We start from the raw sequence: 16203 nt of genomic DNA on the forward strand, positions 1-16203 counted from the left end.
CCATCACAGAATACTATTGGATAATGCTGGAGAGAAGAAACTGGCTATTAGATAAATCAACTTAATCAAGGTCATAGTTACTAAGATTACACAGTTACTAAGAGAAGGAGCTGGATTCAGACCTATGTCTGAGTGACTTCAGAAATAGAACTCATAACACCATAACATAGTTATCACTGTTGTTATTACTTGATTAGTCCTGCTTTCAATTTCAGTCTCTCTAGGGGAATTTATAGGGGGATTCAAGCCTCACTACTGCATAGGTTAACTGACTTTCTCAGTTTGCCTGGGTTGAGGAAGTTCCCAGGATGCAGAAGTCTCAGCAAACCATGCTACCTAATTATCAAAATCTTTATTGAGGTTTGTGGCAGGTAAATAGATGGGTTCACTCAACTCCATTTCAACTACCTTCAATGTGCCCTATTGCATGCTAGAAGTGAGAAAGTTGAAGTCTTTTCCCAGATTTCCTTACAGCTTCAGTCCTGTACATGGGCTAGCTCTGCCAAGCAGATGCACTTGGGCAACATCTGGAAGGCCTGATTGAGGAGGAAGCTGCACTTCTGCTGCTTTGTCTGGAAGGCAGTGAAGTGGCAGCAGAGGTCTCAGTGTCCTGTCCTTAATATCATGGACTTGGAAAGGCAGAATATGGGGCATGCGTTTTGCGTGTATAGATTTGACCTGAGATGGTCAGTCCTGAAGCCAGCAACAGGAGCAGTGACTCCCTGATTTCTTGATTTATGATTGTAACAGAAGTAGCTACTCCCTTAGTAAAATGATTCTGTTGTGGAAAGAATACCACCCAAGAGAGTCATTACTGGGAGCCAAGCCAGTAATGGCTGTTTTTAGCTTTTCCAGGGATTTTACTCACCCTATTTCCCATATTAATTCATTTTATACTAAAACAGGTTAAAGTGGTGAGATATAGTGATATAATAAGAAATGTGTATTTGGTTTCTTCTCCCAGTTCCTGACACAGAGCTCCTAATCCTTTGGAATTTCCCGAGTGATAGGAGTGTCTTTTGTTCTAATGGAGCAAGTCTTGGTGGACTCCTGGATGGAGACTGGTCACCAGAAAGACTAAGCCATAATTAGAAGCTTTGAACTTTCCAACTCACCCCCCATCCTTTGGGGAAAGCTGGAGATTGGGTTAATTGATCATGTCTACCTGATGAAGCCTCCACACAAATCCCAGAACTAGGGGGTTTGGCGAGCTTCCAGGTTGCTGAACATGTGGAGATGTCTAGATGGTAGTAAACCTGAAGAGATCATGGGAGCTTAGCTTTCCTTCCCATATACTTTGCCCAATATATCTCTTCTTCTGGCTGTTCATCTGTATTCTTTATAATATCCTTTAAAATGACTGGTAAGTATAAATAAATTGCTTTCCTGAGTTCTGAAAGCCATCTTAGCAGTCAGACCTGAGGAATTTGTAGCTGGTTGGCCAGAAGTACAAATCACAACATGGGACTTGTGATTGGCATTTGAAGTGGGGCACAATCTTGTGGGCCTGAGCCCTTAACCTGTCAGATCTGATGTTATCTCCAGGTAGCCAGTGTAAGAACTGAATTGTAGGACACCCAGTTGGTGTCCACTGGAGAACTGCTTGGTGTGTGGGGAAAAGTCCCCACATATATTAGTCACAGGATTGTTCTATGTTGTGCTGTGTATGAGAGGAGAAGGAGGAAGTTTGTTTTTTCCCTTACAAGTGGGTTTTTATTATTATATGCAGCTGATGACCCCTTACTATTCAGAGGGGATTTCATCTGGGAAACAAGACAGCTATAAGAAACCTGAATGAAATCTGAATGTCTAGCATACTAGGCCCCTAATACAAGATTCTCCTTATCACTGCTATCATTCTTTAAGAACTGTGCATACATCCTATTCACCAGAATCCTGAAAATACTTGAAATTTGATTTCAGAAAGATGACTATATGTGTATACACACACAAACACACACAAATACTCCTCGACTTGCAGTGGGGTCATGTCCCAATAAACCCATCATAAGTTGAAAATATCATAAGTGAAAAATGCATTTGCTACCTAACCTACCGAACATCATAGCTTAGCGTAATCTATCTTACATGTGCTCAGAATACTTACATGAGCCTATAGTTGGGCAAAATCATCTAACAGAAAGCCTATTTTGTACTAAAGTGTTGAGTATCCCATGTAATTTATAGAACATTGTACTAAAAGTAAAAAACAATGGTTGTACGAGTACTTGAAATAGAGTTTCTACTGAATACCTACCACTTTTTCAGCATTGTAAAGTTGAAAAATTATAAGTTGAATTATTGGAAGTTAGGAACTACCTATACAAAATAGAAACCATTATATTAATAGTTAGAAAAAAAATTTTAAGGGCAAAAAGGCTCTTTCAGAAACAAAAATAAGACAATAGGTTGAAGAATATCAATGAGAAATAAAGGAACCTGGTAATTTTTATGAAAGGTAATGCTATGCAGGCAATAGAATATTATACCAGGCACTTGCAACCATGGTGTAAAGTCTGCAGGTAAAGGGAGATACACTGTCTTTTGGGAGGTACTACAGCTGAGTTATGGAATGTATAGGTGTAAAGGGGAAAAAACCCTGATTTTCTCTCTACTCTCATACTCACCACACAGAACACTTTTGTGACCAGATGTGTGGGAGTTTTCCCCACATACCAAGCAATTCTCCAGTAGATACCAACTGAGTATCCTACATTTCTACGTAGAGATAGTGTCAGATTCCAAAGGTTGAAGACTCAGTCCCATAGGACTGCTCCCACTTCAGATAGCCATTGCAAGTCAAGTCCTAAGTTGTGACTTGTGCTTCTGAATAAGCAGCTGTATTAGTCTGTTCTTACATTGCTATAAAGACATACCTGAGACTGGGTAATTTATAAAGAAAAGAGGTTTAGTTGGCTCACAGTTCTGTGGGCTGCACAAGCTTTCTGGGGAACCTTCAGGAAACTTACAATCAGGCAGAGGGTGAAGGGGAACCAGGCACATATTTATGTGGCTGGAAAAAAGGGGAGTGCTACGTATTTTTAAACAAGCAGCACTAGGGGGATGGTGCTAAACCCATAGATCCAGTCACCTCCCACCAAGTCTCTCCTCCAACACTGAGGATTACAATTCAACATGAGATTTGGGTGGGGGCACAAAGCCAAACCATATCATTCCACCCCTGCCCCTCCCAAATCTCATGTCCTTCTCACATTTCAAAACACAATTATGCCTTCCCAACAGACTCTCAAAATCTTAACTCACTCCAGCATTATCTCAAAAGTCCAAGTCCAAAGTCTCATCTGAGATAAGGCAAGTCCTTTCTGCCTATGAGCCTGCAAAATCAAAAACAAGTTAGTTATTTCCAAGATACAATGGCAGTACAGGCATTGGGTAAATGTTCCCATTCCAAAAAGGAGAAATTGGCCAAAACAAGGGAGCTACAGGCTCCATGCAAGTCCAAAATCCTGCAGGGTAGTCATTAAATCTCAAAGCTCCAAAATAATCTCCTTTGACTCCATGTCTCACATCCAGGACACACTGATGGATGGGGTGGGCTCCCAAGGCCTTGGGCAGCTCTGTCCCTTTGGCTTTGCAGGGTATAGCCCTTGTGGCTGCTTTCACAGACTGGCAATGAGTGCCTGTGCCTTTTCAAGGTGCACGGTGCAAGCTGTTGGTGGATCTACCATTCTGGGGTCTGGAGGATGGTGTCCCTTTTCTCACAGCTCCACTAGGCAGTGCCCCAGTGGGGACTCTATATGGGGACTCCAACCCCATATCTCCCCTCTGCATTGCCCTAGTCGAGGTTCTCCATGAGGGCTCCACCTCTGCAGCAGACTTCTTCTGCTTGGACATCCAGGCATTTCCAAACATCCTCTGAAACCTAGGCAGAGGTTTCCAGGCATCAATTCTTGCCCTCTGTGCTTAATAACACATAGAAGACACCAAGACTTGCAGCTTGCACCCTTTGGAGCAGTGGCCTGAGCTGTGCCTTGGCCTCTTTTAGCCATGGCCGGAGCTGGAGCAGCCGTGATGGAGGATACCATGTACCGAGGCTGCATAGAGCACTGGAACCCTGGGCCTGGCCCACAAAACCACTCTTCCCTACTAGGCCTCCAGGCCTGTGATGGAAGGGGCTGCCTAGAAGTTCTCTGAAGTGCCATGGAGGCATTATCCCCTTTGTCTTGGCTATTAACATTCATTTCCTCTTTACTTATGCAAATTTCTGCAGCTGGCTTGAATTCCTCCCCAGAAAATGTTTTTTTTTTTTTCTACCACATGATCAGGCTGCAAATTTTCCAAAATTTGCAAGAATATAAGCATATGCTGTTAGAAGCAGCCAGGCCACATGTTAAACACATTGCTGCTTAGAAATTTCTTCCACCAGATAACCTAAATCATCTCTCTCAAGTTCAAAGTTCCACAGACCTCTAGGGCAGGGCACAATATCTCCAACCTCTTGTTAATGCGTAACAAAAAGGCCTTTGCTCCAAATAAGTTCCCAATAAATTCCTCATCTCCATCTGAGACCATCTCAGCCTGGACTTCACTGTCCATATCACTATCAACATTTTGGTCACAACTTAACAAGTCTCTAGGGAGTTCCAAACCCTCCCTCATCTTCCTGTCTTCTTCTGAGCACTCCAAACTGTTCCAGCCTCTGCCCACTACCCAGTTCCAAAGTTGCTTCCACATTTTCAGGTATCTTTATACCAATTCCCCTCTTCTCTGGTACCAATTTTCTGTATTAGTTCATTCTCACATTGCTATAAAGACATACTGGAGACTGAGTAATTTATTTTAAAAACAGGCTTAATCAGGACATGGTTGTGAGGCTTCTCCTTCTAGGGAGGCCTCAGGAAATTTACAACCATGGCAAAAAGTGAAGGGGAAGCAGGCATAGCTTCACATGGCTGGCAGGTTGCAGGGGAGGTGCTACACACTTTTAAACAAGCAGCACTAGGGGGATGATCCTAAACCATTAGAAACTGACCCCATGATCCAACCACCTGTCACCAGGCCCCTCCACCAACACTGGGGATTACAATTTGACATGAGATTTGGGTGAGGACACAAAGCCAAACCATATCACCAGCTATATATTAAGGTTCCCATGACTCCTCACCTTGGGTTCAATAATTTGCTAGGAGAGCTCACAGAACTTAGAGAAATACTTTACTTACATTTACCAGTTGATTACAAAGGATATTGTAAAGGATACAGATGAACAACCTGGTGAAGAGTTACTTGATACAGTTAGGATATTTGTCCCTGCCCAAATCTCATCTTGAATTGTAATCCCCAATGCTGGAGGTGGGGCCTGATGGGAGGTGTTTGTATCCTGGGGGCGGATCCCTCATGGTTTGGTGCTGTCTTCGTGACAGTGAGTTCTTGTGAGATCTGGCCATTTAAAAGTTTGTAGCACCTCCCTCCAACTCACTCTCTCCTGCTTGCTCCTGCTGTTGCCATATGATGTGCCTTTGTAGCACCTCCCTCCAACTCACTCTCTCCTGCTTGCTCCTGCTGTTGCCATATGATGTGCCTGAGCCCCCTTCACCTTCTGCCATGATTTAAAGCTTCCTCAGGCCTCCCCGGATGCTGAGCAGATGCCAGCACCATGTTTCCTGTAAAGTCTGCAGAACCATGAACCAATTAAAACTCTTTCCTTCATAAATTACCCAGTCTCAAGTTTTCCTCATAGCAATGCAAGAATGAACTAATACATGCATAGAGCAGGGCATGGATGGGCGACTACCCTCCCAGCACCTTTATGTGTTCAGCAACCTGGGAGTTCATTAAATTGCATTATTCAAGAGTTTTAGAGAGCTTAATCTCTAGCCCCCACCCCTTTCCTGGAGGTTGGTGGGTGAGGCTGAAATTTGCAACCCTCTAATTCTCTAATCACTTGATTTTTCTGATGTCTGGCCCTATCCTGAGTCTATCACAGGGGACCCACCACAAGTCAACTTATTAGCATAAAGTCAGGTATGATAAAAAGAGATCATTATGAATAACAAAACATTCCTTTTTTCCCCACACTCCGGGAAATTTTGAATGTTTTAGGATCTCTGACAGGAATTGGGACAAAGACCAAATATATTTTGTTTTATACCACAGTAAGTTCTGGAGCCATCCAGACCTGTGTTCAAATGTCAGTGACACTATTATCCACTGTGTGAACTTGGATAAGCTAATGAGCCTCTATAAGCTCCAGTTCCCTAATCTGGAATATGAGGATAATAATAGTACCCAATTCACATGGCTATTGTGATAATTATAAAAAAAAGATATTTATAGTGTGCTTAGTACAGTATATGGCACATGAGGATTTAATACATGTTAGATAATATGACGTTATAATTTTGCTAAACTCAGCTCCATTCCTGAAATTATGTCCAATACTTGGGGTCATTCTTATTATAGCCTATTAAATTTCTAGGCAGCCATGCACCATCCCCCTCCATATCATAATTAGTAGGTGCTCAAAAAATATTAGTGCCTAACAGGAAGTTTATTCACATGGGGTGCGTTTCACTCCTGCACACACAGTTATTACTGGCAGTGGCAGCTGCTGATGCTATATTTTCCCCTCTTTGTTGACCAAAATAAAACGAAAAAAAAAAAATAGACAACAAGAGTATCTTGGGTATGTGTTTGAAGAAAGTACTCTATCACGAGAGAGAAAGAATCGTAAAGAGAAAGGGATTACTCTCATGTGGTCAATTTGAGAAAGCATAAGAACTGGGCTTGGTTTCAGCTTGCCCCCAGTAGAGCATTCTTTCATACATTCCCACGACCGCAAAACCCACACCACTACCTCACTGATGCTATACCTGCTAACTCCAAGGCTTTAGTCACACAAAGAATATAGTCATTCTTCTTTGCTCTCATAATGTTTAACCATGTCTTTTACCTACAGAATTTCAGAAACTGGCTTTGGGGGATCCAAAATCAAACCAAGGTTGCAGAGTGTCCTACCTGGGAAGGAATGCTGAAAAACTGATTTAAACCCTTTTTGCTGCTGCCAGATAACCAGTTGGCCCATTACTCAAGAAAACCATGGCAACGCGCTATGCTACATACCCTACCCCTCACATGCTTTGTCCAGCCCAGCCTGCATATCTTACCCCTATTGTCAATTCCAGCACTTTGTCTCATAAAAAATCCCTACCAGCTTTTTCAGAGAGTCACCAGAGGGTCCTTGTGCCTCTGCTGTCTCCCTTGCACTCAAGCACAAACACCAGATAAAAGCCTTGTCTGAGAAATCTGCTTGGCTCCACGTTAATTTTTATTACATGGGGAGCCTCTGGTCTATAACAAATTATTGTGAAAGACTGATGATTAGACAAACTGGCCTAAACCTTCTCCAATGGTTTGTTCCAGTGAATAATTTTCCTTACACTTGATTTGCCCTGCTGGGGGGGATAGGTTCAATTAATTCTTTCAATCAACAAGTATTTATGAATTACCTACCATATTTATTATATGAGATACACTATGACTACCTCTTCTACATCTACTCCAACCTTAGTTAACTTCTATTCCATATTCAGAACTCAGTTTAAATACCACTTCCTCTGATGAAACTTATATCTAGGCCAGGTCAGCCTGGTATATACTCTCATGGCACTAGGGGGTCTTATATTTTATGCATTTTGAAGTATGCACTAATGTCTTTGCTTTTTTGGTGAGTGTGTGCTTAAGGCCTGTCTCTTCCATAATACAGATGAGGACAGGGACTTTGCTTTTGCTCAAGATTGTAACTCTCATACTTATCTTGGTACTTAAGTGAGAGGCTCTGATGAATGAGTTATCAGAATCTCACTATAACACTACTTACCAAAGTACTTTTTGTTTGTGGGAACCTCTGATTGCCTGGGGCACCTACAGAAAGTACGGTGATGAAAATCTGTACCTGAAGGTAGTCTCTTATATGAGGTAACCCCATGGTGAATCTCTGAGGAAGTTACAAACACCAATAACAAAAAAGCAGAAATGAAAAAATAAAAAAAGAAGTTCATCCTGGGTCAATATTATTCTGGTAGTCAACATTCTAATAATTCTTTTAAAACTATGTCTTGATGTGTGCCCTTTTTCCATGCTCACACCATAGCTAATGTGGTTAAGCAGATAAAGACTTAGGCATGTTTGACTTTATTTTCACTTTAGCAAATAATTAGAATTTCTACCATGAAAACATGCAATGATGTCATGGTAGAGAGGTTTTATCAGTGTGTCTTCAGAAAGTAACAATAAATTACAAGTCTGATGTAAAGTTATTAAAAACTAGGTTACAAACCCACATTGCAGACTTCCTTCTTTAATCAAGAGGAAACTATAAACTAAAAATAAAATTCTAAGCCCCTCAGCTGACTGAACGGACCCCCCTTGGCCAAAGGGATTCAAAAAAACACCTGAAAAACTAGTTCAGGCCATGATGGGAAGGAGGGGGTGAAACATGCCTCATTATACCCTCCTTCCTTTTGAGTTTAGACACAACTGACCAGCACTGAGATTAAAACAGGAATCTTAAGACTGTCAAGACAGAATCTTTGTAGCAGTAAGGTAACAGATTCCAATCTGACTCTGGTATAACACCACGTGACAGCCAGTGGGCCCTAAAGGAAATCAAATTATTTTACCTCAAATTATATTTCTTTACATATTTTGAAATGGCCCTACCAAGCTGTCACTTGTGGGGGAAAAAGTTATGTTCTGTAAAGATTCCCTTATTACGTCTTTTCCAGAAAGGCTGACAATTTTTAAGGTCTAATAAAAGACATTCACATCTATTCTCGCTGAAGCCTGGAGGCTTCATATATATGATAAGAACCTTGGCTTCCACAAAGCACCCCCTTACCTTAATTTAAGCTGATATCAACTCTTGGGGCAGAGCTTAACTCTGTCAACAAACTGCCAATCAGGAAATCTTTGAATCCACTTATGACCTGGAAGCTCCTGCTTCTAGATGTTCCACCTCTCTGGGCCAAACCAATGTATACCTTGCATGTATTGATTTATGTCTTTGCCTGTAACTTCTGACTCCCTAAAATGTATAAAATGAAGCTGTACCCCAACCACCTTGAGTATATGTTCTCAGGGCCTCCTGAGGCTGTGCCATGGGCAATGGTCCTTAACCTTGGCAAAATAATCCTCTAAAATTGAGACTTGTCTCAAATACTTTTTGGTTTACAAAACCTTTCCCAGAATCCCCCAGGCTTTCCCTCATATTTCATTGGCCAGACAGTTCCTAAGTCAATCACAAACTTAGACCAATCCAAACTGCTCTCCTGAGACTGGGCCCACTTCCCCAGGGAGTTTTACTGTCCATGGTCAACAAAAACTGGGACCTCTGAGCCAGGAACTAGGAACCTTCTTTGAAGACAATCCCCACTGTCTGCTCCTGTTCTACTCTGCAGCCTCAGCTTCTTCACCTCTACAACAGGGGGAAATTACATCTTTCATTGACTCCACACATACTTTTTCAGCTCCCATTTTGTGTCCAGTACTGTGTTGAGTCCTGCAGATTCAAAGATTCCCTTCTTCTTGTTTGGGTAGCTGAGACCTATAAGAAGTGCTTCAGGGGCCAGGTATTTAAATTTATACATCTAAGTGTATAAATTTATACTACTTGCTTTCTAATTCAAACTTTTAATTTAAAACACACACACAGCTGGTCAAAATGAACACATTTTGGCTGGGGGAAGTGGGGGGATTTGGTTTCTTGTTTGCAGGTCCTTGAGGATCCCCCTGCCAAAAAAATTGCAATGAAACATGTTAAGTGTAGCATTAGACTGAGATAGGCAAAGAGTGACATGGCTTACACCAGAGAGGCACCCAACCCAGCCTGGGAGTGATGCAGCTCAGGATGGAATGGGGATCTGCTTAGATCTGCATGTTGAAACCACATCCCCAGCTGCACAACCTGGAAACATAGAAATCAGCCCAGCCACACCTCTCCCTTACCCTCCCATTGACCAAGTCCTATAGATTCTATCCTTAAATAATTCTTGAATCCACCCAGTGCTCTTATTCCAACTGCTGTGTCCTTTACTCAGTCCCTTATCACTTCTTACCTGTTTTTTTCCAGTAGTCTTCTTGGTCTCCCTGACTAGGGATCTGCTTCCCCAATCTCCTTTCTGAGGCTGCTGGTGAGGATCCTCCCACAATGAAAATCTAGTAGTTTTTATGCTACCTAAAACTCTTCAATGGTTTCCCATGGCCCTCAGTTAAAAGTCCAAACTCGTTCCTATGGGATAGAAAGCCATTTGAGATTTGGATCTCATTCAGTTGAAACCACCTTTGCAAGAAATGTAACAGTGAGAAAATTATGACAGTGAAAGAGATCTGATCTAACCAACCGCCATCTTGCCTTTACCCTCCAAACTGCCTTTAATCATTCCTGGGCTTGAGCCAAGCTAACTTTGGGAGATGTTTAGTTTATAGTTTAAATGATAGTAGCCCTTCCCCAAAACTAAACCGTCTTTATAGGTTAGGCAGATAAGAGGAGCCTGAATTCTGCTAAAGTGTAGACATAAATGATTACCAGTCATTATTCCAGAAGTCACAAGATTTACAACTTTCACAAATACTCCTGCAGATAACATTACTATTGTAGAACCTAAGATGGGCCTTTTGAGATGTCTTTTCAGGGTATTGCATTTTTGACAACCAGTTGCTCCACCTGGACCTGCCAACCCGTCCTGTGGCCCCTCCCAGAGGCAGACTCAGCACATATGCAGGAGGACCATTTTCCACACTCCTATGACTGCATGCCTAGCCAGTCAGCAGCACTCCATTCCCTGGACTGCCAAACTATCCTTGAAAAACCACAGCCTCTGAATTTTCAGGGTGACTGATTTGAGTAATAAAACCCCAGTCTCCTGTTCAGCTGGCTCTGCGTGAATTAACTTTCTCTTTTGCAATTCCCCTGTCTTGATAAATCGGCTGTATCTGGGCAGCAGGTAAAATGAGCCTTTTGGTTGTTTACATAAACTTTTCAGCCATTACTGCTCACCTTCTCGCTTCTCAGGCTGCTCTTCAGCCTTGTGGAACTCCTGGCAGTTTCCCAAAAATGCCAGATTGTTTCAAATGCACCCACAGAGTCTTGGCTCCTTCAGTTCTGAGTAGATTCTTTTAAACCTTCCTCCCTGTTCACCTGAAGAAAGGCCAATATTATTCAAAATTCAGTTTAAGGGTCATTTCCTCCCTGAACCCTGTTTTAGCTTCCACCTCAGCACCACTCCCCCACAATCCCCCACCCCGACTCTGTCATTGCTCACTCTCTGGGGTCTTCTGGAGTAACCTCCCGCAGCATAGATGGCATACTTTGCTTCCTTCATTGTTTCTCCAAGCCATGATGATCATCTGCATCGAATCCCCTGTTTTTGAAAGTTATTTTTTTAATTTTAAAAATATTTATTATCATCTTCGTTATCATCATCATCACCTATTGACGAATCAGTCTATGGAACTGGACCCAGACTCTGTGCTTACAAAATATCCGGTTGCATGTTACACTGCACGTTCATTTTTTGCAAAATACTTTGAGCTTTATAAGATATGCATACTTTTCTGTATGTATGTTAGTTTTAATACAAAGTTAAAAAGGAAAAATTCCCTAGGTTATTCTTACATAACACTGATGCTGGAGAATCACTGACTTTTCTCTCTCTACTGAATTGTAAGCCCTTTGAAGGCAGTGAAGCCATCTATTTTGTCTTTGTATTCCCAGCATGCTTTAGTGCCTACAACATAGTACACACAATAAATGATTATTAAATAAATGAATAAGACCCAAGGGAGTGCACCGGTTTGTGGGTTCCCTTCTCCCTCACTCTCTTCCAAACATTTGTTGCATGCCCCTCCTGGAGCACATGACAGCTCACACCTCAAAGTTACACCTCCTACACACACCCCTGAATAAACCTGTGACATGCCACCTGGCTTCTTCCCTACCATACGCTGGGTGTAACTGATCCAAGCACCCAGCCTGACAAGGGTAGGAGAAAGGAAGCAGGTGGAGGACGTTCTGTCCCAGTACCAGTACTTCTGCCCTGCCTGGGTCTGAGCCACCTGGCTCAGGCCTTCCTCAGCAGGCCTGGGAATCAAGCTGGAAAAAATATGTCCTTGGAGATATTGCAATGCTAAAGCCTCTATTTGCATCTCTGATGTAAGTTGCTTCCTAAGCCACTCAGCTCAGTTATGTGGGAATTCGAAAATGATACATTTGAATATTTAGGAGTGGCTGGTGATTTTTAGCAAATTTACAGTAGAAAGTGAGGGGGACTCTGTGTGAAATATCATCTAAGTCAGGGGTGTCCAATCTTTTGGCTTCCATGAGCCACACTGGAAGAGGAAGAATTGTCTTGGGCCACACATAAAGTACACTAACACTAATGATAGCTAATGAGCTAAAAAAAAAAAAGTCACAAAAATAAATCTCATGTTTATGAATTTGTGTTGGGCCGTATTCAAAGCCGTCCTGAGCCGCATGCAGGCTGTGGGCCATGGGCTAGACAAGCTTGATATAAGTCATTTATCCAGTCACAGATAATTACCAAGTGCCTCCTAGGGAGATGAACAAGTCATCTGCCTTAAAGATGCTTCCAGTGAAGTGGAGTGAGATGGGCAATCAAATAATAATAATGTCTTTTTCTAGCACTTACAATATGCTGGACACTTTACATATGTTAACCTTAAATAATGAGATTAGAGAATGTGATTAAGTATGAAGTTTGAGTGCAAAGCTTGAGGATAGCCACCTGGAAACACTAATCCCAAATGAGTGGGATCAGTGCTCCAAAGTGGAGAACTTAAGATTTCACTTATACTGGCAGAGATGGAGAAGTTCCAGCAGAATTACATTTTCCATACAAGACCAATGCATATGCCACAGCGATTTGATTGGTTACAGACTGCTGCATTCCAAGGAAGATTATTACTCTGTGAGGAGAGGCAACGATCCAAGGGATTAGTATCTCTGGCCCTGCTCGGTCTTCCTAATTATTTACAAGGAAAAAAGGCAAGCCCAGGCATGGTGGCTCATTCCTATAATTCCAATACTTTGGGAGGCCAAGGTGGGAGGATCGCTTGAGCCCAGGAGTTGGAGGCTACAGTAAGCTATGACTGTGCCACTGCACTCCAGCCTGGGTGAAGGAGTGAGACCCTGTCTCAAAAAAAAAAAAAAAGCAGAAGTTGTAGCTGCATAGCCACATTTCTCTCAAGTCTCACAATAAAGTTCCAATAGCTTGAAGTTTGAAGTATTTAATTTTACACATGTGTTACGCATTTCATCAGTCTAACAACTCAGTGATGTCCTATTATTCTCAAGTTACAAATGAGGGAATAGATGCATGGTATAGTTACAAACTGATAAGGAGTTATAAACGGAGTACAAGGAGTAGGAAGAGGGTATGGCAAGGAGACCTAATGTAGCCCTAAGGGTCAGGGAACATTTCTATAAATATGAGAAGTTAAAGAGGAGATCTAAGGTTGGAGTCTAGTAGACAAAAGAGGTCTTAGAGAAGAGACTTGCAGGCAATGGAAACAGCAGAATGTTGTTTAAGGAATTGAAGATAGCACAGGGAGCCCCTGATGAGGCAGGAGATGTAGGGAGGGGCCAGATCACCTGGGTTTTTTTCTCTGTCTTTAAATAGCATAAGGTTAGGGAAGCCGAGAGAGTTGAGATTTAGGGTTTAGTCCCACCTTTGCTCTTAATAACCTCAGCCATCTGTCTGCAGCTCAGTTTCCTGATATGAAAAAAGTGTGCAAGAGTGGATGGACCAGAGTGGTCCAGTGGCCCCCATGGTTCTCAAGCTCTGATTCTAGGTAAGGCTCTGCTGGAAGGAATTGCCAGATGCAAGCCCTGGATGCTGCTGAATGCACTGAAGCCCAGGGGCCCAGCAACCCAGTAGCCAGCCAGCACCTGCCAGACTCTGACTCCTCTGTAGATTAATTGCAAATCATGGAGAATATCACAAAATAAATCACACAATAAATACGGCTATAAGCATGGTTTGTTCCCCTCTGTCGAAACAAAGGGTGAACTGCTAATCATAACAGCGTAATAAGGAAAACTAGCTTTCTGAGCATTTACTGTGTGCCAGGATTGTACCAGGTACTTTTAGTAGATTTTCTCACAACAGCCCCATTATGGATAGGAAAGTGAGGCCTCAAGAGATTGCATAACTCTGGGAAGGTATTCACCACCCAAATTAGTCCTGCAAACCGAGCATGGACAGTCCCGTTTCCTATCGCCATAAGTGTTACCTTGAGCAATAACGTTATCTGGGTTTGCTCAGTGGCCGAGTTGGAATTTGAACCCAGTGCTAACTCCAAAGCTCATAGTGTTGGTCACCACGTGATACTGCCTTCCCTTCTTAGAAGAGGCAACTCCTTACTCTATAAATAACATGACATTGTCTTTTGAAGTCCTTTCTGGGTGAGGAAAGTGCTTTTTATAGCATGGAATTGCTCCTGTTTACTTGGTCTCTTTCAGCACCGATTAATCCTGCCTACAGTTTTGTCCTTCACTGTCCTTACACTGTATTCCTAGGTTTCCTCCCTGCAAAAGACAACTCCATGAGACCACATGGTGTTTGAGTGTGTGTGTGTGCCAGCAAAGAAATTTCACTCCCCTCCCTCCCCAAGTCTGCCTACTTTTCTATAAATAATTGTTCTCCTCCCTCCCCTCAGGCCTCTAAGTAGTTTGGTCACTTAACCAAACGCACAGGCACACACGCGCGCGCGCGTAAGCACACACTCACAAAGCAGGGAGGGTAACGTGAATGACCTTGCAAAGGTATCTTGCTCACTGGGGACAGGATTAGCAAACCTGAAACCTCTGCAAATATTTGTCTTCCTCCCGTATTCCTCCCGTATTCCTCCTGAAGCGGTTCGCTCCTTTCGCTGTCTCTCCCAGAGCCACCTCGTTTTCACTCCGCCATACAAAGCCCAACCCGCCCATCTCCTCCCTGCAAGCCCAGAGAACTTGATTCCCCATGTTGAAACTCGTTGGTGGCGGTGGCGGGCAGGACTGGGCATGCTCAGTGGCGGGGACCAGTCTGGGAGGCGAGGAAGCCGCGTTTGAAGTCGCGCGGCCTGGGGATCCGGGGAAGGCGGGCGGCGGGGGCCCCGGCTGGGGGTGCGCGGGGATCCCCGATTCCGCGCCCGGGGCTGGAGTGCTCCAGGCCGGCGCTGAGGGGCCGGCGCGCGGGGGGCAGGGCGCGGAGGAGGTGGGGGAGTCGGCAGGAGGAGGGGAGGAGCGCCAGGTTCGCCATCCCCAGGCGCCGGCTCTGCGGCTGCTGAATCGGAAGCCGCAGGGAGGATCCGGGGAAATAAAGACGCCCCAGAATGACCTCAAGCGAGGCCGCCTGAGCCGGGGCCCGCGCGCAGCCCCGCCAGCCCCCGGCATGGGCGACCGCGGCGGGCAGCCGGAGCGCTCGGTCCCGCACTCCCCAGGGGCCCCCGTGGGCACCAGCGCCGTCGCTGTGAACGGGCTGCTGCACAACGGCTTCCAGCCGCCGCCCGTCCAGCCGCCGCTCGTCTGCAGCCGGGGTCCAGTGGGCGGTAGCGACGCGGCGCCCCAGCGCCTCCCGCTTCTGCCGGAGCTCCAGCCGCAGCCACTGCTCCCTCAGCATGACTCCCCGGCCAAGAAATGCCGGCTGCGGAGGAGGATGGACTCGGGGAGAAAGAACAGGCCGCGTAAGTCCCGCTGGGAGGGGAGCGCGGGCGCAAGGCAGACGCAGCGTGCGGGGCCCGGGACTGGGAGCGGCTGGAGCAGGCGCCGCAGCACGCTCCGTGCGCCCCCGCGTCTGCAGTCGAGGGACTGCACAGAGTGGGTTCCCGGGACTGATTCTTTTCCCAGCGGGCATCAAGCACTACAGGTCTTTGCCTGAGCCTGCCCTTTGCTCGCTTCTATCAGTAGAATGAGGACTGGACAGGAAGCTTGAGCGGGTCCCTAGGTCAAGGATATATAATAAGCGAACGCTCTGTCCGCCCTTCTAATTGGTGGTTGGGAAAATGCATGTGTGTGAACATTTGCCGGGGTCCAGGAGTGAGGATAAAGTGGGCGACACATCGAGGGTGCCCTCTCCTTTCTCACCCCTCTCGCTTCTCTGAGCGCGTCCTACTGGGGTTGCCTGCCCTTTGAATCACAGAGTAGCCGGCAGCGTCTTGGGTCTATTGAAGAGCGCAAGTCTG

General features: G+C 44.5%; 1 protein-coding gene and 1 long non-coding RNA gene across 6 annotated transcripts in view; one reads left to right on the forward strand and one right to left on the reverse strand.

The window, feature by feature from the left end:
* PANK1 (pantothenate kinase 1) overlaps positions 1 to 16203 on the forward strand; it is a 128153-nt gene that overhangs the window by 41746 nt on the left and 70204 nt on the right. Inside the window, exon 1 of one of the 4 annotated variants that reach the window (XM_032137114.2) lies at positions 15003 to 15705. The exons of 2 other annotated variants lie outside the window; for them this stretch is intronic. In XM_032137114.2, the coding sequence (XP_031993005.1) occupies positions 15003 to 15705 (703 nt within the window). Of the gene's footprint in view, positions 1 to 15002; positions 15706 to 16203 lie in introns of those variants that run through there. One more of the 4 variants, XM_032137120.2, reaches the window with a different exon arrangement.
* LOC131383050 (uncharacterized) lies at positions 7911 to 15291 on the reverse strand. 2 transcript variants are annotated; one of them, XR_009212762.1, is made up of 4 exons: positions 14272 to 15291; positions 11018 to 11381; positions 10077 to 10249; positions 7911 to 9750 (listed from the first exon to the last, which is right to left on the reverse strand). It is a non-coding gene; the product is annotated as an uncharacterized LOC131383050 (long non-coding RNA). The 2 variants fall into 2 exon arrangements; XR_009212761.1 differs by having other exon boundaries at positions 11018 to 11158; positions 11283 to 15291.

This window comes from Hylobates moloch, unplaced genomic scaffold (assembly GCF_009828535.3).
Source record: "Hylobates moloch isolate HMO894 unplaced genomic scaffold, HMol_V3 SCAFFOLD_3, whole genome shotgun sequence".
Taxonomy (NCBI): Eukaryota; Metazoa; Chordata; class Mammalia; order Primates; family Hylobatidae; genus Hylobates; species Hylobates moloch.